Raw genomic sequence first — 21,794 nt, 5'->3', positions numbered from 1 at the left:
GTCATCCCACTGAAAAAGAAATGATGTTTACTGAGATCAAAAACATGTTTACTGTTCATGGTTTCCTAAGACTTTAATTCCTAATTGTTGACCTTTCCATTGTTATTAGCAATCCCCATATCAAAGTTTCAACTTCATCTCCTAGTGACAAAGGGGTTGCTGTGCAGACCAATGCAAGCAGAAATACTCTTAACATAAATTGACTCACAGATAAAACATATCTTTTTGTGATGATGATATTTTCAGCCTTGGTCTTAGTGCTTTTGCCTGAAATGATGAACATGATTCCCAGGGCTACATGTAGGACTAGTGATCCTTTGCCTTTTGTTCACAAGCAATATCAGTCAGGAGACTTCATTGTTGTGGACATTCTCTCTCAGATCTACATCTTCTATACTATGATAGACTTCAGAAAGCATCCTTCTAAGGAACTCTTTGTGGACGTTGTGTGAGTTTTTTTTTTAACAAAGGGACACAGAGAGAGAAGGAGAGAGGACCTTCACATTAACTGTATTTAATTTGTTCTTTGATGAATAGCTCTTTTCTTGTCTTTATCTCTTGTTCTTTGACCTATGAGCTTCCTTCCTTCCTTCCTTTCTTCCTTCTTTCCTTCATTCCTTCCTTCCTTCCTTCCTTCCTTTCTTTCTTTCTTCCTTCCTTCCTTCCTTTGCATTACATTTTCAAGAAAAGAAATAATACTGATAAAACACACATTTAAAGAATTAAAAAATATAGTAAGGGACAAGAGAGAAGCAATAGAAGAGTGGAATGGAGAATGCTAAAATTATAAATAACCAGTAGTTCTAAAATATCCAAAGGTTAACATTTTCTAACAGAGCCAGTTTAGTGTAATTGTTAGGTATGAAAAGTTGAGACCATGTTGCACATTAAACATGAAGAAAGCTAGGTAATCTTAAACCAATCCTTCTAACTTAGTTCAGCAAGCAATGGCAAGCCACATCCAAAAATCATGCCATAAAACTTTACATCATTTTCAAGTAATCACTATCTCTATGGAGAAAGTTTGCTTAAGATATTTTTAATGATTTATTTTGTGATAGTTAAGGCATTTTTCTTCTCTTCATTAAAAAAAGATAAACATAGGCCAATTGATAAGACAAATATCTGGTTTATTTTAGCATCAAAGAAATGTTTCTGAATCTACCTGAATAAATTTCCAATGCATTGATAATGAATTTTTGAGATACAGATATAGGGAGACAAACAGAAAAAGAAAGAATAGAATAGTCCCTTTATTTATGAATTATTTTTATATTCATACTCTCATATAGAAAATTTTTAAAGAAAGGGAATATATGTTTTCTCTCAAAGAACCATTTATGCTTATTTGGAGACCAATAGTAAATGCATTCAGATACAATTTTTTAAAGGGAATGTGCATTTCTTTAAGTATAATTTTGGGGTAAAAATTATCATTGGAGTGAAAATATTACCATAGTAATTTTCAAAAGGCAATAACATTAGTCTTTAAAATACCTTGATTAATGAATTGATTGGCATACTAAAAAGTATTATTTGTAGGCTAGCAAATAAACAATACAGTGATACTCCATTAGATGATAGATGATGGATTTATGAAAGAAGTTGAGAGAGAGAGAGAGAGAGATAACATACATCACAGAGATATATAACATACATCACACTTTCAATAGAGTATATTTTGACAGAATATATAATGCTCATTTTAGAGTCATGACTCCAATGTATCAGCACATCCTAGCTTTAGAATTTGCCATCATGGAGATCAATAGAGATCCCTCTATTTTACCAAACCATACTTTGGGCTTCCACATTTATAATACCTATTTTGATCCATGTTGGACCTACCGTGCCTCATTGGAACTCTTCTTCACAAAGGGCCAATTCATACCTAATTACAACTGTGATGCTCAAAACAGACCAATAGCAGTCATTGGAGGACCTTCCTCTGATATCTATCTAAACATGGCTAACATTCTTTCCCTGTTTAAGATGCCACAGGTATGTTTTTTTTTCTAGTGATACAGAATGATAGGACATAAAAATCCATTTGCTTTTTCTCTACAGAATTGTTCATGGGAGAAAAATGTTGTGGTTGAGTCTACATTTCAAAAAAAATGTAGGGTTCCGAAGGATGCGAGTGAATTATCCAGTGGTTTGGTTATGCTATAGGGTCTTGATGTGTGTGTGTGTGTGTGTGTGTGTGTGTGTGTGTGTGTGTGTGTGTGTTTCCAAGGGCTAGAATATTAATGGGGTAGTATATGTTGTCCAGAAGTAAGACTTCCTTGATTATTTCAGAGAAAGAATTGCTAAATACATTGCAGAGCATGGTTAGAATTGTAAATCTGGGGCTAGGAACACAGGAACTTTGAAGATTACACTGTTCAACCCTTACTTTAAACATTATTGTAATGTTTTATAATACTTTGTGAATATTTTGTGAATACTTTGGAGAATACTCATTTTGTTGAAAAATACAGCAATATACATTGGATTGGATTTTAGTTTCTAATTTAGTAGCAAAACAGGGAAAGAGTATGATTACACGCAGTGTTAATTTTACTGATTTTTTTCCTATTATTGTTTGTTTCTCTCTTTCTAGGTAATACATGGTTCTGCTCCTGAAATACGCACAAAAGAACAAGCTGCTTTTTACCAACAGATGTTACCAAATATAGACGCTCAGTACAAGGGCATTTCTAAATTGCTGCTATATTTCACATGGACATGGGTTGGGATGTTGTTAGTAGATAATGACAGTGGTGAAATGTTTCAACACACATTTGTTCCCATGGCTACCCAGAGTGGTATCTGTTTTGATTTCATTGAAAGATTTCCAAAATCTGTTTATACAAATAATATTATAGAGCTAGTAGAAACAGGACTTAAGATGTACAAAGTGATTATGAGAAGTAATGCCACTGCAGTAGTCGTTCATGGTGAATTTGGGAACATGATAAATCTAAGATTTCTTTCCACTACTTTGAAATATAATGATTTTTCACTATGGAAAAAAGGTAAAGTCTGGATCATGACACCCCGGATGGGTTTCACATCAATTCCCTTTCAAAGATATGGTGACTTGGTTTTCCTGCATGGTGCGTTATCGTTTGCCATTCACTCAGAGAAGGTGTTGGGATTCCATCAATTTGTTCAATCAAAAAACCCTATCTTGGAAAAGGAACAGAGTTTTATCAAGATCTTCTGGGAAAATGCATTTGAATGTTCTTTCTCCACCTCTGTGGTAGAACAGGAAGGTGGGACCAGTTGTACTGGAGAGGAGAAACTGGAGGATCTTCCTACATCTGTGTTTGAAATGGACATGACTGGCCATAGCTACAACCTGTACAATGCCATCTATGTGGTGGCCCATGCTTTGCATGACTTCCATTCATCTATAATGAAATACAGAGCAGGATATCTTGAAACCAAGGAGAAACCTTTTAATCAACATCTATGGAAGGTAAAATTCCAAGGAGATAAGTCACAAAGAAGTCACTCTATCTTCCTTCTAGGTTTCTGAAGAATCAATTCTTAAAATATAGATGTAACCATGTACTTTTGGTAAACATAAATTAATTAATTAATTGATTGATCAATCACATGTTATAAAATATAGCATACCATTACTACATAGATTTGTAACACCACTTAAACATATACCTTATGAAATTCCTGAAATCCAAAGAGATTCTCCAAATTCAATTTCTTTGAAAAGTAATTTAATATAATAATAATAATAATAATAATAATAATAATAATAATAATAATAATAATAATAATAATACCATTTCAGACAAATATCTGTCCAGTCTCTTCTTAAAAATTTCCAGTATTGGAGCATTCGCAGCCTCCACTGATTAATTGTTCTAACTGTCAGGAAATTTCTCCTTAGTTCTAGGTTGCTTCTCTTTTTGGTTAGTTTCCATCCATTGCTTCTTGTCTTGCCTTCAGGTGCTTTGGAGAATAGCTTGACTCCCTCTTCTCTGTGGCAGCCCCTGAGATATTGGAACACTGCTATCATGTCCCCCCTCGTCCTTCTCTTCGTTAAACTAGACATATCCAATTCCAGCAACCGTTCCTCATAAGTTTTAGCCTCCAGTCCTCTAATAATCTTTGTTGCTCTTCTCTGTACTCTTTTTAGAGTCTCAACATCTTTTTTACATTGTGGTGACCAAAATTGGATGAAGTATTCCAAGTGCGGCTTTACCAAGATATTGTAAAGTGGTATTAATACTTCACATAATCTTATTTCTATCCCTCTGTTAATGCAGCCTACCACTATATTGGCTTTTTTGGCAGTTGCAGCACAGTGCTGGCTCATATTTAAGTGATTGTCCACTAGGACTTCGAGATCCCTCTCACAGTTACTACTATACTATACTTATATTATACCTGTGCATTTGGGGTTTTTTGCCTAAATGTAGAACCTTACTTTTTTCAGCATTGAATTTCATTTTGTTATAAAGCGCCCAATGTTCAAGTCTGTCAAGATCTTTCTGTATCTTAAGCCTGTCTTCTGGAGTGTTGGCTATTCCTGCCAGCTTGGTGTCATCAGCAAATTTGATGAGTTCCCCATCTATCCCCTCATCCAAATCATTGATGAACATGTTGAGGAGCAATGACTCAGAACAGAGCCCTAGGACTCCACTACACACTTCCCTCCATGTAGATGCAGTTCCATTGAGGAACACATGCTGAGTACGGCCAGTCAGCCAGCTATGATTCCATCTGGTGGTGATGCTGTCTAACCCACATTTTTCTATCTTATAATGTAGTAGGTTGTGGTCCACTTTATCAAATGCCTTACTGAAGTCCAAGTAAATTATATCCACAGCATTCCTCTGGTCCACTAATTTTGTCACCTGTTGAAAGAATGTAATAAGATTTTTCTGGCATTATCTGTTTCTGACAAACCCATGTTGGCTTTTGGTAATGACTTTGTTTGCCTCTAGGTGTTCGCTGATTCGTTGCTTGATTATCTTTTCCAGAATCGTCCCAGGTATTGAGGTCAGGCTGATAGATCTGTAATTTCCTGGATCCACTTTTTTCCCATTTTTGAAGATGGGAACTACATCAGCTCTTTTCCAGTCCTCTGGTAGTTTCCCAATTCTCCAGGATCTTTGAAAGATATAGTTCAGTGGTTCTGAGATCATATCTACCAGTTCCTTCAGAACTGTGGGGTGTAATCTATCTGGTCCTGGTGATTTGAACTAGGGGGACAGGTGCTCATTTATCATTTTCTTGCCTATCTTAACTTGTGTTTCTATTCTGTTTTTTACGGTACTGTTTTTCATAGGTTGGACTGTATTTTTCTTTCTGTAAAGACAGATACAAAAAATGAGTTAAGTAGTTCTGCTTTCTCCCTGTTGCTTGTCACCTTCTTGCCAGTTTCTCCCACTAATGGACTTTATTTTTTGTTTTTTTGCATGATGAAAGAAGCTTTTTTTTTTTTTTTACTTTTGTGGCGAGCCTTAGTTCATTTTGAGCCTTAGCTTTCGTCACTTCATCTTTGCAGGCTTGGGTTATTTGCTGATATTCTGCCTTAGTCATGTGCCCCTCTTTCCACTTGTTATACTTGTCATTTTTGTTATTCAATTTATCAGAGAGCTCTTTATGCAGCCATGCTGGTTTCTTTTGAGAGCTGTTATTTTTCTTCTTGGTTGGTATTGTGCTAGACTGGGCTTTTATAATCTCACTTTTCAAAAATTCTCAGGCTTCTTGAATTGTTTTCCCCTTGAGGATTCTCATTTATGGAATCCTTCCCAAGGTCTCTCTGAGTTTACTGAAATTAGCTCTCTTAAAGTCCAACACTCTAGTTTAACTACATTCTATTACTTGTGCTTGCATAATGTTGAATTCCAAAATTGTATGATCACTCCCCCCACCCAAGGTTCCTGTGGCTTCAACACCTTCTATCATTTCATCTCTGTTAGTAAGAATTAAGTCCAATATGGCTGATCCCCTAGTTCCCTTCTCTACTTTTTGGGAGACAAAGTTGTCTGCTAGGTTTGTCAGGAATCTGTTTGATTTCTATTTGGTACAGAGTTTGTCTCCCAGTTGATATCAGGATAATTAAAGTCCCCCATTACTATTGTGATTTGCTTCCTACATACCTTAGTTAATTGACTAGCAAAAAGGTCATCTATTACCTCTGTTTGGTTGGGTGGCCTGTAGTATACACCTATGGCAATGTCATTTTTTCCCCTTTTATATTGACCCAAATGCATTCAAGACAGTTTTCATCATTGTTGTGCTCTATTTCTATAGAGATGTAGTTATTTTTTATAGACAGAACAACTCCACCTCTTCTTTTATTTGGTCTGTTTCTTTTAAATAATTTAAATCCTTCTAGCTGTCTGTTCCATTTGTGGGTTTCAGCCCACCAAGTTTCCGTAATGGCAACAATATCATATCTGCCTTCATTTACCTGCATTTCTAATTAATTTATCTGAATTTCTAATTGCTCATACTTCGTGCTTTGGTGTATAGATATTTCAATCCATTATGGCTGACTCTGTGTTTACTTTCTACATGACCTGAGTGGTGCCTGAGTTCCCCTATTTTCTTACCACTTGTTTGTTTAGTGCTCTTGGTGTGGCACTCACTATTAAAAGTTTGATTTTGCTTGACAGCAAGGTTGATATTCTTATGCATACCTGTGTTAAATGCACTGATAACCCTATAATTTTTAGATTGCTGGGGACAGGAATGTTCTATATCAATTAACTCACTGTCCCCGTTGTTCAGTTTAAATATTTCTCCAGAAAATCTGTGAATTTATTGCAAAGTAACTCAGTCCCTTTCTTTGATGGATGCAAACTATCTCTTTTTGTACACTTTTTCATTGGACCAGCTGCAGACATTGTGAATAATATAACCAAAGCCTTCCCCTTTATACCATTCCTTTAGCCACATATTACATTCCGCTATACGCTGGCCTTTTCCATTTTATTCCTTATACACTGGTAAAACCTCTTAAAAATAAGCTTACAACCTATCCTGCTAAGTTCCTGCTCCAAGCTCTGGAAATCATTCTGCAGAGAGAGTACATCTTTTGGGGACAGATCATTAGTGCCAAGATGTACTGTAGCATTCACATCATAGTCCTTGCTGGCATTCTTGACTATCTTCTTGTCCCTACTGGCAGTAGCACCTAGAAGACACCTGATCTCTTTCAAAACCTCTGTATCCTTTCCTAAATTTACATCCCTTATAATTGAATCACCAACAAGAAGATGGCTTCTCTTTTTGGATGTCTTGCTCTTCTTGCATGACTGATGTGTAATACCTGATTCACACTTTTCCCTGTCCAAAGCAAGTTCTTTGTCTTCGACCACAACCCCCTGCTTATTTGAGTTATCATCATCACGACTACCTTGACCTGTCTCCTTAATGTCCCTATCTGTTATGTAGGGACATAGCAAAAGCTTTGTGTTTATGTTCACATCTCTCACCCTGCCAGATCCCATGGTTGTCCATATTGCCATTCTCCTGCAGGATCTTTGTGGTAGTGGGGGATGATAGTGCAGCAGCTAAATAGAGTAGAAGGGCTGAACTGGACACCTAATTTCTGCCTGAAGAGCACAGATTACAGACCCTAGATCTAATTCATGGAGACATTTTTTTATTTCTGTTTATTTTATTATTTATTTTAATTAATTGACCAATCACAAGCTATAAAATATAGCATACCTTACTACATCCATCCCCTTTATGGATTACTGCCTTGTCGTGGCGAAGGGGCTTGCGTAACTCAATGAAGCTATAAGCTATGCCGTGCAGGGCCACCCAAGATGGACAGGTTATAGCAGAGAGTTCTGACAAAATGTGATCCACTGGAGAAGGAAATGGCAAACAACTCCAGTATCTTGGCCATGAAAACCCCATGGACAGTACTAAAAGGAAAAAAGATATGACGCTGGAAGATGAGCCCCTCAGGTCGGAAGGTGTCCAATATGCTACTGGGGAAGAGCAGAGGGCTAGTACTGGTAGCGCCAGAAAGAATGAAGCGACTGGGCCAAAGCCGAAAGGACGCTCAGCTGTGGATATATCTGGTAGGTGAAAGGAAAGTCTGATGCTGTAAAGATTTTTTCTCCATAGGAACCTGGAATGTAAGATCCATGAATCAAGACAAGCTAGACGTAGTCAAAAAAGAGATGACAAGACTGACCATCGACATCTTAGGAATCAGCGAACTAAAATGGATAGGAATAGGTGAATTTAACTCAGATGACCATCAGGTATACTACTGTGGGCAAGAATCCCTCAGAAGAAATAGAGTAGCCTTCATAGTCAATAAAAGAATAGGAAAAGCAATACTGGGATACAATCCCCAAAATGACAGAATGATCTCAATTCGAATCCAAGGCAAACCATTCAATATCACAGTAGTCCAAATCTATGCCCCAACCACTGGTGCTGAAGAGGATGAAATTGACCGGTTCTATGAAGCCCTACAGCACCTTATAGAATTAACACCAAAAAATGATGTCCTTATCATCATGGGGGATTGGAATGCTAAGGTAGGAAGCCAAAAGATAACCGGAATAACAGGCAAGTTTGGCCTTGGAGTACAAAATGAAGCAGGGCACAGGCTAATAGAATTTTGTCAAGAGAATACGATGGTCATAACAAACACTCTTTTCCAACAACCCAAGAGACGGCTCTACACATGGACATCACCAGACGGTCAACATAGAAATCAGATTGACTATGTGCTCTGCAGCCAAAGATGGAGAAGCTCTATACAGTCAGTAAAAACAAGACCAGGAGCTGACTGTGGCTCAGATCATGAGCTTCTTGTTGCAAAATTTAGGCTTAAATTGAAAAAAGTAGGGAAAAGCACTAGGCCACTCAGGTATGAACTAAATCATATTCCTGATGAATATACAGTAGAGGTGACAAATAGATTTAAGGAATTAGATCTGATAGACAGAGTGCCTGAAGAACTATGGATGGAAGTTCGCAACATTGTACAAGAGGTAGCAACTAAAACCATCCCAAAGAAAAAGAAATGCAAGAAAGCAAAATGGCTGTCTGAGGAAGCTTTGCAAATAGCTGAGGAAAGAAGGGAAGCGAAAGGCAAAGGAGAAAGAGAAAGATACACCCAATTGAATACAGAATTCCAGAGAATAGCTAGAAGAGATAAGAATACCTTCTTAAATGAACAGTGCAAAGAAATAGAAGAAAACAACAGAATAGGGAGGACCAGAGATCTCTTCAAGAAAATTGGAGATATGAAGGGAACGTTTCATGCAAAGATGGGCATGATAAAGGACCAAAATGGCAGAGACCTAACAGAGGCAGAAGAGATTAAGAAGAGATGGCAAAACTACACAGAAGAACTATACAAGAATGAGCTTAACATCCCAGATAACCACAATGAGATGGTCACTGACCTTGAACCAGACATCCTAGAATGTGAAGTGAAATGGGCCTTAGAAAATCTGAGCAACAATAAAGCTAGTGGAATTCCAATTCCAAAGAAAGGCAATGCCAAAGAATGTTCAAACTATCGCACCATTGCACTCATTTCACATGCTAGTAAAGTTATGCTTAAAATCCTACAAGCTAGACTCCAGCAGTATGTGGATCGAGAACTACCGGATGATACCACTCTAATGGCAGAAAGTGAAGAGGAACTAAAGAGCCTCTTGATGCGGGTGAAGAAGGAGAGTGCAAAAGTTGGCTTGAAACTCAACATTAAGAAAACCAAAATCATGGCATCCGGCCCTCTCAATTCCTGGCAAATAGATGGGGAAGAAATGGAGGTAGTGACAGATTTTATTTTTCTGGGCTCCAAGATCACCTCAGATGGGGACTGCAGCCAAGAAATTAAAAGACGCTTGCTCCTGGGGAGGAAAGCTATGGCAAATCTAGACAGCATTCTAAAAAGCAGAGACATCACCCTGCCAACAAAAGTGCGTATAGTCCAGGCCATGGTTTTCCCAGTTGCAATGTATGGCTGTGAAAGTTGGACCATAAGAAAGGCTGAGCGCCAAAAGAATTGAGGCCTTTGAACTATGGTGCTGGAGAAGACTCCTGCGAGTCCCTTGGACTGCAAGGCGTTCAAACCGGTCAGTCCTAGAAGAGATCAACCCCGACTGCTCTTTAGAAGGCCAGATCCTGAAGTTGAAACTCAAGTACTTTGGCCACCTAATGAGAAGGAAGGATTCACTGGAGAAGAGCCTAATGCTGGGAAAGATTGAGGGCAATAGAAGAAGGGGACGACAGAGAATGAGATGGCTGGATGGAGTCACTGAAGCAGTAGGTGTGAATTTAAATGGACTCCAGAAGATGGTAGAGGACAGGAAGACCTGGAGGAACATTGTCCATGGGGTCGCGATGGGTCGGACACGACTTCGCAATTAACAACAACAACTACATCCATATGTAACACCACATAAATATATACCCTATGGAATTTCTGAAATTCAAAGAGAATCTCCAAATTCAATTTCTTTGAAAGGTAATTCATGGAGACATTTATTTCTGACCTAGACAGATTAAAAATGTATGAAGGTCCTCATCATTAGTATTTCAAAAAAGTTTCTAAAATTATAAAGCCTTCTGAAGCATCCATCCCCTCACATTGTCTTTTATACACTCTTTATCATAAATTTGTTATGTCTCTGTTTTATTACATCTCTGTTATCATAATATTTTTTTCCAAATCCATTAGAAATAATTATTTTATTCTTTTAAACTAATTAATACTTAGATATTTGATTTTATTTCATTTTTATTATTTATTTTTATTACTTTTACTTTTATTTTTGTGCTATAAAGATTGTTTAATCATGATTATAGTTAGTAATGTTAAGTATTTATTAATGCTATTATTATAGTCTTTTCTTTTTAACAATGATCTAAAATAATTTTTATCTAAAGAGGAGAAAGAGCAGTGCTTTTTTTTTTTTTTAAAAAAAAAAAAAGGTGCCGGAACTCAAACATGTCATACAACCCGCCTTGCCTACCCTACAAGGTTTACCTTTGTAGTTGAAAAAAAAAACCCTTCAATTTTTAGTGTATCTAAAAGACTAGGATTTTGTTCAAGGTAAGTTAATACTATTAAATTACAAGAAGGCATTTTATTAATCTTTTGGGACATTTACCACTGGCATACCCATTTAGTTTAATGAGTGGAAATGTCAGCTTTCTATGTGGAATGAAATTGGCCCAATAAAATAAAATTTGGTTGCTTGTAAAAGATTGAATTATTTTTAAGAAGTTGTCAAACAAGGTGGGAAAATTTACATTTGGAATTTAATATGTATATTGACTTGAAACAAATTAAAGTTGAAACTTTGTCAGTGAACAAATTACTTTTAATTTACCTTTAAATTAAACCCAATTTAATAAATAGATCTGATTAAATCTCATACTATAGGTCTACTTTTACATCTGACCAATACATAATTAATATATATTATTAATAATAATAATACCCCCAAATCACAAGACATTGGCTTTATTCTTATTCTTCCCCTCTGCAATTTGAATATAAAGTATAAAAGACTAAAAAGAGATTTTTGTAAACATCCCAGCCTTTGAACTACCCAAGGAACTGAAACAGCAACGTTTCGCTGTTGAGCAAGCTTCCATGCCAGCCACCTTTCTTTTTAACCTCACACCCCACCTTCTGTAAGAGAAGGCAAAAGACTCACTCACCCTCTTGTGAAAGATGGCCTCTATGTTTATGTGTCTCTCATCACCACCACCACCACCACCAGCTTCCATACCACATGGTCTGACCCAGCCAATCAAGCCACACTCTGGCTGTGGTGCTGCAGCGCCTCATGGCTCCTTCTAGAGGAGGCAGACAGTGCCGGAGGGGAACCCACTCACACCGTACCACCAGCGGGGCATTTTCAAAAGCAAACAAGGATAGGAAGGGCAACAATAGGAAAAGAACGCAACTCTGGAAAAATCTGTCAAAAAAAAGTGCCGGAACTCTGTTCCAGTGCATTCTATGACAAAAAAAAGCCCCGAGAAAGAGTATTGTTGTACATCCTAATACATATCTGTATTTGTCTTTTGTATTTATTTATTTAGCTCAACCACTTTATGAGAAAGATTTCATTCAATAATAGTGCTGGGCAAAAAATTCAGTTCAATGAGAATGGAGAGTTAGAGACTGGATTTGATATTATTAATTGGATCACATTTTCAAACTTATCTTTTAAGAAAGTCCGAGTTGGAAGCATACACTTCATGGATTCCCAAGAAAAAATGTTGACCACTGATAAGGATGGTATTGTATGGCCATGTAGGTTTAACCAGGTATGATCTGTCACATTTTGGCTTGTGTTTTCACTGATTTCACTCCTTCTAAAACTCTCTTAGAGCAAAAATATTCCATAGAAATGATCTTCAGAAACAGAACTCAATGTATATTTTCTCCCTGAAGTGCTCTAGCCCAGTGGTTCTCAACCTGTGGGTCGGGACCCCATTTGGGGTCGAACGACCATTTCACGGGGGGTCGCCAAACAACGCAGTCAGCCATTTTCCCCCTTTTCCTTAGCTGTGCTACTCCCTTTTATTCTATTGGCTTTTGAAAGCCAATAGAATAGATTCTCTTGAATAGAGTCTAATTCTATTAGCTTTCAAAAGTCAATAGGAATTGTCCAGGCTGTCTCTGCCCTGCTGAGCCCGCCAAAAGTCCCATTCTGCAAACGGTGCTGCACGAATTGAGTAGTCCTCGACTTACGACTGGTTGAGTAGTCCTCGACTTATGACCGGTTGGGGGTCGCGGCATTAAAAAGGTTGAGAACCACTGCTCTAGCCTGTCATCACTGGTGACGTCTTGGATGTCCTTTAGTATAGGAGGGTAAATGGGGAGAAATGAGTAAGTGGGAAAGAAAGGTCACATATTGCCTGTAAAATGAATAAGAAAACATTCACTAAAAGACCTATAGGTTTGTCACAAGGAAAAATGGGCAAGGAAAACTTCATAAATCAATCCCTGGGTCAAGTGGTCCATTTCCTGGTGACAAATTAGGTAATGTGATCTATATGCATTTTCACGTTTCACATTCACATGTTCGAACTTATATACCCCCAAATCACCCTTCATTGACTCATTTTATTATGTCAAACTTGAATATAGATTGGAAGGATACTTCTAGAAACATTTCAAAATACTGAGATGAAAACTTCTCAAAGATAAATCTCTTCCACATTTATTTATTTATGGACAGACTCAGCCATTTTCTCTGTGTAATGGAAAGTGCCATTCAGGCTACAGTAAGATCAAGATAGAAGGAAAACTATTTTGCTGCTATGACTGTCTTCAATGTCCAGAAGGGAAGATTTCTAACAGGAAGGGTAAGAGATCTTGTATATCTACTTCACTTAAAATAGAGATACTTGTGAAAGAAGTATTTCATGGAAAATTTAGTGACATCTTTCACTTGGCAGATTAGACTACAAAGTATGGATAAGGAATTGAATGATAAAAAGGGGCGTTGTCTTACCTGAACGCCTTTTCTCAGCATGATGATGGAGAATCCACGGATGGGTTGTCTCAATCCATCTGCTCCAATTGGACTAAGTCTGAAATTGGTAACGCCCCCTCTGTGCCAAGTGCACCCCAGTTTTAGACTAAGGCGATACCCAGACTTTAGTCCGACGCGTCTGAACAAATGGGAACCAGGCCAACTGACCTAATGGGAGGGAGTGGATTCTCCATCATCATGCTGAGAAAAGGCGTTCAGGTAAGACAACGCCCCTTTCTCCAGCATGATTGGATGGAGAACCCACGGATGGGACATACCAAAGCCCTGTGTCCCTAGGGTGGGAAATTAGATTGGGCCTGGGTCCCATCCAATGTTAATGCGTGTTCTAGTACCTTGCGGCCGAATGAAGCCGTAGAGGATGCGTATACATCCATCTTGTAGTGACGGACAAAGGAGGAGGGCGATGCCCATGTTGCTGCCCTACAAACTTCCTCTATGGATGCCTGGGTAGACCAGGCTGCTGTAGTGGCTGCGCCCCTGGTGGAATGGGCCGTGATATGGCTGGGAGCTTGAAGTGACTGAGTCTGGTATGCCAGAGAAATACAAGCTCTAATCCACCTGCCTATAGTGGGCGAGGAAACCTTTTGTCCTAACGACGATGGGTGAAATGACACAAACAGAGCCTCAGTCTTGCGGAAAGATGAGGTTCTCTGTATATAACAATATAAGGCCCTGCGAACATCCAATCTGTTCCACTGAGCCTCTGTGTTATTAGCTGGGTTCGGACAGAAGTCCGGCAAAACTATGTCCTGGGACCTATGATATAAGGAGTTAACCTTGGGCACAAAGGAGGGATCTAACCTGAGAGTAACCCTGTCCTTATGGAAAATACACAGGTCCTTTCTTACTGACAGGGCAGCCAGCTCAGAGATCCTTCTGGCTGAAGTTATAGCAACCAGAAATGCCACCTTCATTGATAAATGTTTGAGCAAACAAGTGTCAATAGGCTCAAAGGGTGGTGAGACGAGAGCCTGTAGAACCTGATGAAGGTCCCAGGAGGGATATCTATGTACCGTTGGTGGTCTGGCATTGTTAGCTCCCTTTAGGAAGGAGCGTATCATAGGGTGTTGTGTTAAGGGCTCCTTGCCATAGGAAATAACCGTGGCAAGTGCTGCTACCTGCCTACGGATGGTACTTGTGGAAAGACCTTTGTCCAGACCATCCATCAGGAACTCCAGGATAACTGGCACTGCAGCCTGTAAGGGTTCAATATTGTGCGCTAAACACCAATTACAGAAGCTCTTCCACGTGGCATCGTATATTCTATTCGTCGAGGGTCGCCTGGATTGCTGGATCATGGCTATGACCCTTGACGAATATGAGTCTAGGCCTAAGGCCTGCCTCTCAAGTGCCAGACGGTTAACTGGAGCCATTGAGGGTCTGGATGATGTAACTCCCCCTGAATGAGGGAGATCCAATTGGCTGGAATCCTCCATGGAGCCGATATGGAGAGCTCCATCAGGTCGGCGAACCAAGGTCGTCTCGGCCAATGTGGGGCGACCAGGAGAACCTCTGCTTGTTCGCGAAGGATCTTCCTGATCGTGGCCGGTAGGAGAGGTAGTGGAGGAAAGGCATAGAGCAGTTCCCTGGGCCAGGGACTGCGGAGTGCATCTGTTCCTTCCGCTGATGGGGACGGGAACCTGGAAAGGAATCTGGGAAGCTGTGAGTTGGCTGGGGAGGCAAACAGATCTAGGGTTGGGGAACCAAACCTGTCCACGATCTCTCTGAAGATCTCCGGATTCAGCTGCCATTCGGAATGGTCCACGGTGGCTCTGCTCAGTGAGTCCGCCTGCTGGTTGGCCACTCCGGATATGTGCTCCGCCCTGATGGAGGCAAGATTCAGTTCCGCCCAAGACCCCAGCAATCTGGCCTCTTGCATGAGAGGCTTGGACCTCGTTCCCCCCTGTCTGTTGATATGGGCCTTGGCTGTGATGTTGTCGGTTAAGACCAGGACGTGCTGGCCCTGTACTAAGCTGCTAAATCTCTTTAGGGCCATGTGTATGGCTCTTAGCTCCAGCCAGTTTATATTGTTCTTTAGATCCTGCCTGGACCACTGACCCTGGGCCCAGTGTGTGTGGAGGTGTGCCCCCCACCCAAATAGGCTTGCGTCTGTGGTGATGGTGATCCTGTCTGGTTCTTTGAATTCTGCTCCCCGTGACAGTGCTGGAGAGTCCCACCAACGAAGGGAGTTCAACACCGCCTGTGGAACTCGGACCTTCTGGTGGGATGTGCTGGTATGAAGTCTCTGAAATGGAAGGAGAAGCCACTGTAATTCCCTGGCATGGAGACGTGCCCATGGCACAATTTGCATGCAGGACACCATCTTCCCTAGTAGCTGTGAAAGGGATGCCAATGTGACTACTCTGTCCCTTCGGATCCGACGTACAAGAGTCTGAATAGAGTTCCGTCGGTCCTGAGATAGGTATACCGTGCAGTTGTCTGTGTCTATAACTGCCCCCAAATGGAGGAGCCGAGTTGATGGTACAGTCTGACTTTTCTGGAAATTAACGGAAAACCCGTGCTTCTGCAGAACTTTGATGGCTAGGGCGAGATCTGCTCGGGCCCTCTGCCATGATGATGACTGAATTAGAATGTCATCTAAATAACATTGAATCCTGATGGGAATTAGTCTAAGGTGGGCTGCGATCACTGCCAGTACCTTTGTAAATACTCTCGATGCAGATGAGAGGCCAAATGGAAGGGCTCTGTACTAGTAATAGCGTCGGGCATAACTAAATCTGAGGAATTTGCGGTGTCCAGGAAAAATGGGAATGTGCAAATATGCCTCAGTCAGGTCTATGGAGGTAAGAAAGTCACCTTGCCTGACGCTAGCCAGGATTGATTGAAGTGATTGCATCTTAAATTTCTTATACCTCAGGTAGAGGTTTAGACCTTTTAAGTTCAAGATCGCCCTCCAGCCCCCTGAAGCCTTGGAAATGACGAAGAGGTCTGAGTAAAACCCTCGCCCTTCTTGTTCTTTTGGAACTGGTTCAATTGCTTGTATTTGCAATAAATGAGCTATTGCTTCTGACATAAGTTCAGCTCTGGCCCTGTTCGTTGAAATAGGAGAAGAGCGGAACCTGTCGGGTAGATGGGAATAAAACTCTAATCGTAGGCCTTGGGAGACGGTGTCTAACACCCATGCATCCGTAGTAGTGGCCGCCCAAATGTTGGAATAGAGGGCCAGCCGGCCTCCTATGGGAGGTGAGGCTGCAGACTCACTTGCCTCGCTTGAAGGAGTGGCTCCCTGTGCCCCGAAAGGACCGTTTAGTCTGGAACTGTGGTCTGCCTCTGTATGCTGAACATCTTGTTGTCGTTCCTGCCTCTGAAAGGAGGGGCGAGAAGCCTGGGCCCAATCTCAGGATGGCGCTGGCCGAAAGGGCTGCCTTCTGTAGTTACTCTGCGACAAGTTCCCCCAGCGCCTATCTCCCCTCCTTGATGTATTGACCAAGATCTTGCGTTTATCCTTACCTTCGGTTAGGTATGGCTCTAGCGCCTTACCAAAGAGTTGTCCACCTGTGTAAGGCTTGGAGGCCAGACGCCACTTGGCCTTGGTGTCTGCTCGCCAGTTTCTGAGCCAGAGGAGCCTTCGTGCTGAAATGTCTGCCGCGATGGTCCGGGCAGTGTATCTGGCCGTGTGTAAGGAGGCATCGGCCAGATACTGGGACGTGGCCACCAACTTACCCAGATTCTGGTGGACTCTGAGCTGGTCCGGAGGGATCATGTCCTGGAGCTCCCGTAACCACAGGACCGAAGCCCTGGCAAAGAAGGCCATGGAGGTTGCCGCCCTCGTTGCCCAGGCTGACGCTTGGTGGGCTCTGCGTAGGGCAGACTCGATCTTTTTGTCCTCTGCTCTTAGTGCCTCATTTATGTCCCCAGGAATATTGGACTTGGGAAACAATGAGTTCAAGGGTTCATCAATTTCGGGTATCTCCAAAAGGGAGGCCAGGGAAGGAGCGACATTGAACAATTGTCTTTCTACTGCCCCAGGGCTCAAGGGGGATCCTAGGTTCTCCCATTGTTTCTGGACCATCTTTAGAAAAAGGGGAGGGCAGGGAATATGATTCTGTGAGACAGAGGGTTCAGTGTAAATGGCATGGGGACCTTGGGATGTTGGTGGGGTCTCCTGTTGTTGAGTGAGGTTAGCAGTAGTACAGGCTTTGAGTAAGAGGGAATTAAAGAAGGAATGGTCAAAGAGACCAACAGGAGGGGTGGGCTCGGATGGGGCGATGCCCTCGTCCTCAGACAAGATCAGGTCAGGTTGTTCAGCTCCCGTAGATTCCAGGTCCGATGTGGGGTCATCCATCCAGTCCGGAGATTGTGAGTGATGTGTGGTCTGGGGGGGTGGCTGTGGAGTGTTGGAGGCCATAAATTGAGCCACAGCCTGGGCTATCATGGACTGGAGCAAGTTTGGGTTCAGGGCCTGGTTCTCAGGGAGGCAAAGCCCTGCTGCAGTGGGTGTAAATGTGGCCTGGGGCCCTGAGGTGTCCTGACCAGTCATACCCCTCCCTGAGGTCACAGCTATGCTTGGATCTGATTCGGTAATTCCTCTGGGGGAAGACCAAGCCCCTGGGGCCGAGGCACTATGTGAAGAAAGGGGCTCAAATATAGACCTCCCCCTTGTGCCTGCCAGATCTGGGGATACCGTTCTCGGTCCTTGGCCCCCTTCCTCTCTCTGTGGTTCCCTGCTTAGTCGGGCTCGCTTGGTGGTGCTCTTTCCACTTGCCTCTGATTGACGACTTCTCTTGACCGGCTCGCTGCCTCTCTCTGCCATGACGGTTGCTCTGGTCTCAACCTTGGCAAAACGCCCCCTCAGCGCTGTAGTTCACCAAGGGAGTCTACAGAGATAATTCAGCCCTAGAGGGGAAGGGCGGGGAACTGATGTGGGCACCCCGATCACTTAGGATCGATCAGGCCCTCCCCGGTCGGAGCTGCTCTCTGAAGCGTTGGCCACCGATGATCAAATGCTGCCTTCAGAAGAAGGTTCCAGGCAGCCTGGACTCCGGCCACACCCAAAAAGGCCTCCAGTGGCTTTAGCCACGCACAAAATGGCCGACGATGAATTTAGTAACAATTAAAATGGCCACCGAGGCTTCAGCCCCACTCAAAATGGCCGCCGAGGGCTTCAGCCACAAACAAAATGGCCGCCGAGGGCTTCAGCCACAAACAAAATGGCCGCCGAGGCTTCAGCCCCACTCAAAATGGCCACCAGTGACTTTCGCCACTCCCAAAATGGCCGTCACTGGCCTCAAGCACCTATCGGGCTGAGCCACACTCAAAATGGCCACCGGAGGTAATTCAAAATGGCAGCCGCCAATTTGGCGCCTTAAAAAGGCCCAGAAAACAAACGGCCGTTGGAACGAGGCCTTGAGGCCCGGGGTGTAAGCTGCGACGAGCCTTCGTTCGGATGAATCGCCTGGGCTCCTAAGCAGCTGGTGGCATGCGATTAGGCCAGCTGGGCTCCGAAAAATGGGCCGCGCCCAATTTCTCACCTGTTGCTGTCGGCTGGGATCGAGGGACCTGCGAAGGCTCCCTGCCGGCCTGACGAGGCTCGACGATCGTTGCGGAGCCCTCAGTGCGATCGGCAATGCCTCCGACGATCAGCTGGCAGTCGGAGGATCGTCAAAGCAGCTCCGGATGAAAGCGATGTGATTTTGAAGGTTCGAACTACTGTCCCTAACTGAGGGAAACGAACAAGGGGAAACTTCCCCCCCCCCAGGGGAAGGGGGTGTGGATCTGTCAGCCTAAATAGGCTTCAGACTGGTCTAATTGATCCTTTTTCCTAGCTAACAATCGATTCAAATCAATAACAAAAAAACAATTAATACTAATAGCCTGAGCTAAGCAATTAAATGGAATCTAACAGTCTTCTGCTCCAGGAGCGAAGACAAAACGCGTCTTAGAGCAAATAGAACTAAGTCTAAAACTGGGGTGCACTTGGCACAGAGGGGGCGTTACCAATTTCAGACTTAGTCCAATTGGAGCAGATGGATTGAGACAACCCATCCGTGGGTTCTCCATCCAATCATGCTGGAGAATGTCCATTATTCTTAGCAGGTAGTACATTTCCGAGCAAAGATTTATGGAAAGACAAATTGATGGCAACTATCCTAATGTATATACTTTTCAAATGTTAAGTGGCCGTCCTGGTTTTGAAAATTGTACAATTAATTTTTATTCCTTCACTGCAACTGAAACTTTAATACTTTCTTTCATAGACATGGATGAATGCTTTCAGTGTCCAGAAGATCAGTATCCCAATGAGAAGAACAATTTCTGTCTCCCCAAAGTTATAACATTCTTGAAGTACAAAGAAACTTTGGGTACTGTTTTGGTCACTTTTGCTCTTTTCTTTTCTTTGGTAACAGTTGGGGTCCTTTGGATCTTTATTAAGCATCAGGACACTCCCATTATCAAAGCCAACAACCGGAACCTCACATATGCACTCCTTGTTGCTCTTTTGTTATCATTTCTTTGTGTTTTGCTGTTCATTGGACAACCCAACAAAGTGATATGTGTTCTTCGCCAAACAGCCTTTGGCATCATCTTCTCAGTGGCCATTTCTTGTGTTTTGGCCAAAACCATCATTGTGATTATAGCTTTCATGGCTACCAAGCCAGGGTCCAAGATGACCAAATGGGTAGGGAAAAGACTTGGCACATTCATGGTATCCTGTTGCTCCTTTATTCAAATTAAGACTTGTGTCATATGGCTGATCATGTCTCCCCCATTTCCAGATGCTGACATGAAGTCAATAGCAGAAGAAATCATTCTGGAGTGTAACAAAGGATCTGCCTTCATGTTTTATTGTGTCTTGGGTTATATGGGCTTCCTTGCCATTGTCAGCTTCTCATTGGCTTTCCTAGCAAGGAAATTGCCTGATGCTTTCAATGAAGCCAAGTTTATCACCTTCAGCATGTTGGTCTTCTGTAGTGTTTGGTTGTCCTTTGTTCCAGCATACCTGAGTTCAAAGGGAAAATATATGGTTGCTGTGGAAATCTTCTCCATTATAGGTTCCAGTGCTGGTTTACTGCTTTGCATCTTTTCTCCCAAATGCTACATCATTGTGCTGAGACCTGATCTGAACAACAAAGAATTTTTAAAAAGCAAAACAACAGATTAGTATAAAATGTGATGGCCTGGTAGAAAAAAAGAAACATTTTAGGCCACAATTCTATGTTGATATACTTAATTGGTTTCTGCTGCTTAGTATTCATTAAAAAAGAAGATAATTTATTCCAGTTAATTTATAATTAATATATTTAATTGGAATCAGGTACAATCCTGTTTACTTTTAATTGGACAGAAGTCTTTGTTCCTCTTTATTTTTATTGTAATGAAAATGCAATGGGAGAAATCATATCAGCTTAAAAAAAAGAAAAGCTTAAAATATACAATAAATTGTGCTTTAGATTTTGTCCCATCACTCATAGAAAAAGGCATTGTTAATGAAACAGGTGGTTAGACTGCTAATATTGGAGAAATAATCATCTCAACTTTCAAAAAATGTATTAGTATTTGAGTCTTAAATTCATAAATACCATTTTAGGTTGTTAAAGAATATTAGGAATAGCTATCAGGACAACCTAGTAGATCCTGAAATAATTGCTTGGATATGTTTTAAACAATGTAACAAAAGTAAGAGTGAAAGGGGTCATCTTGGAAAACACAGCCATTCAAATAATTTTAATAATCAGAGAGACCTCATTTTAAGTCATTTATGCCAATGTATAGTTTTCAGAATTACACTCCCCCCTGCACTAATCCCTACAACTGACTGTTTGAAATATTGGTTCAATAGCAACATGATGCATACATTAAGGTTTATGGGGCTTAGAGTGCAAAGGTCAAACAATGCTTTGGAAAATTTTGGGTTTTTTTTTCTAGATCATATGGCCCCTTTCCTCAGTAATACTGTAAGGATCTGCCTCAACTAGGTCTCCCAAGAAAGCAGAACTCTTGAAACAGGCATTGTCTCAAAAGGAACTTTTATTAGGAGCTAGTGACAGCAAGGAATCAAAGCGAGGTCTGGGGAAAAAAAATCCTGCACAAGCAGTATACCAAAAGCAATATTTGTTACTCCTACTATCTATTTGAATATCAGCCAATCTACAGGTGGCATATTGTTTTGGTAACTGGCTCATTTGGCACACTCTTGAGGGACCTTCAAGAGGTTTCCCTCTGGACTTCTGGTTCTGGTTCGCAGCATCTCTAGTCATACAAAGAGACTTGTCTCCTCGTCGGCTAGCTTTCCCTCTGCTGGCAGACCCTTAT

The 21,794-nt window shown here is 41.5% G+C and overlaps 1 protein-coding gene across 1 annotated transcript; it reads left to right on the top strand.

Annotated features, from left to right (window-relative positions):
* Window positions 1–275: 275 nt before the first annotated feature.
* On the top strand, window positions 276–20,643 carry LOC120299465 (vomeronasal type-2 receptor 26-like). Its single transcript, XM_039324320.1, has 6 exons — window positions 276–448; window positions 1,710–2,001; window positions 2,603–3,463; window positions 12,058–12,285; window positions 13,203–13,329; window positions 19,739–20,643. Exons 1-6 carry the CDS (start codon window positions 276–278, stop codon window positions 20,641–20,643), a joined length of 2,586 nt encoding a protein of 861 aa, XP_039180254.1.
* The last annotated feature ends 1,151 nt before the right edge of the window (window positions 20,644–21,794 follow it).

Source organism: Crotalus tigris, unplaced genomic scaffold (genome assembly GCF_016545835.1).
Source record: "Crotalus tigris isolate CLP2741 ecotype Arizona unplaced genomic scaffold, ASM1654583v1 scf7180000024297.1652928, whole genome shotgun sequence".
NCBI lineage: Eukaryota > Metazoa > Chordata > Lepidosauria > Squamata > Viperidae > Crotalus > Crotalus tigris.
The sequence above is the reverse complement of the archived record's forward strand: the minus strand, read 5'-3'. Positions and strand labels throughout refer to the sequence as shown.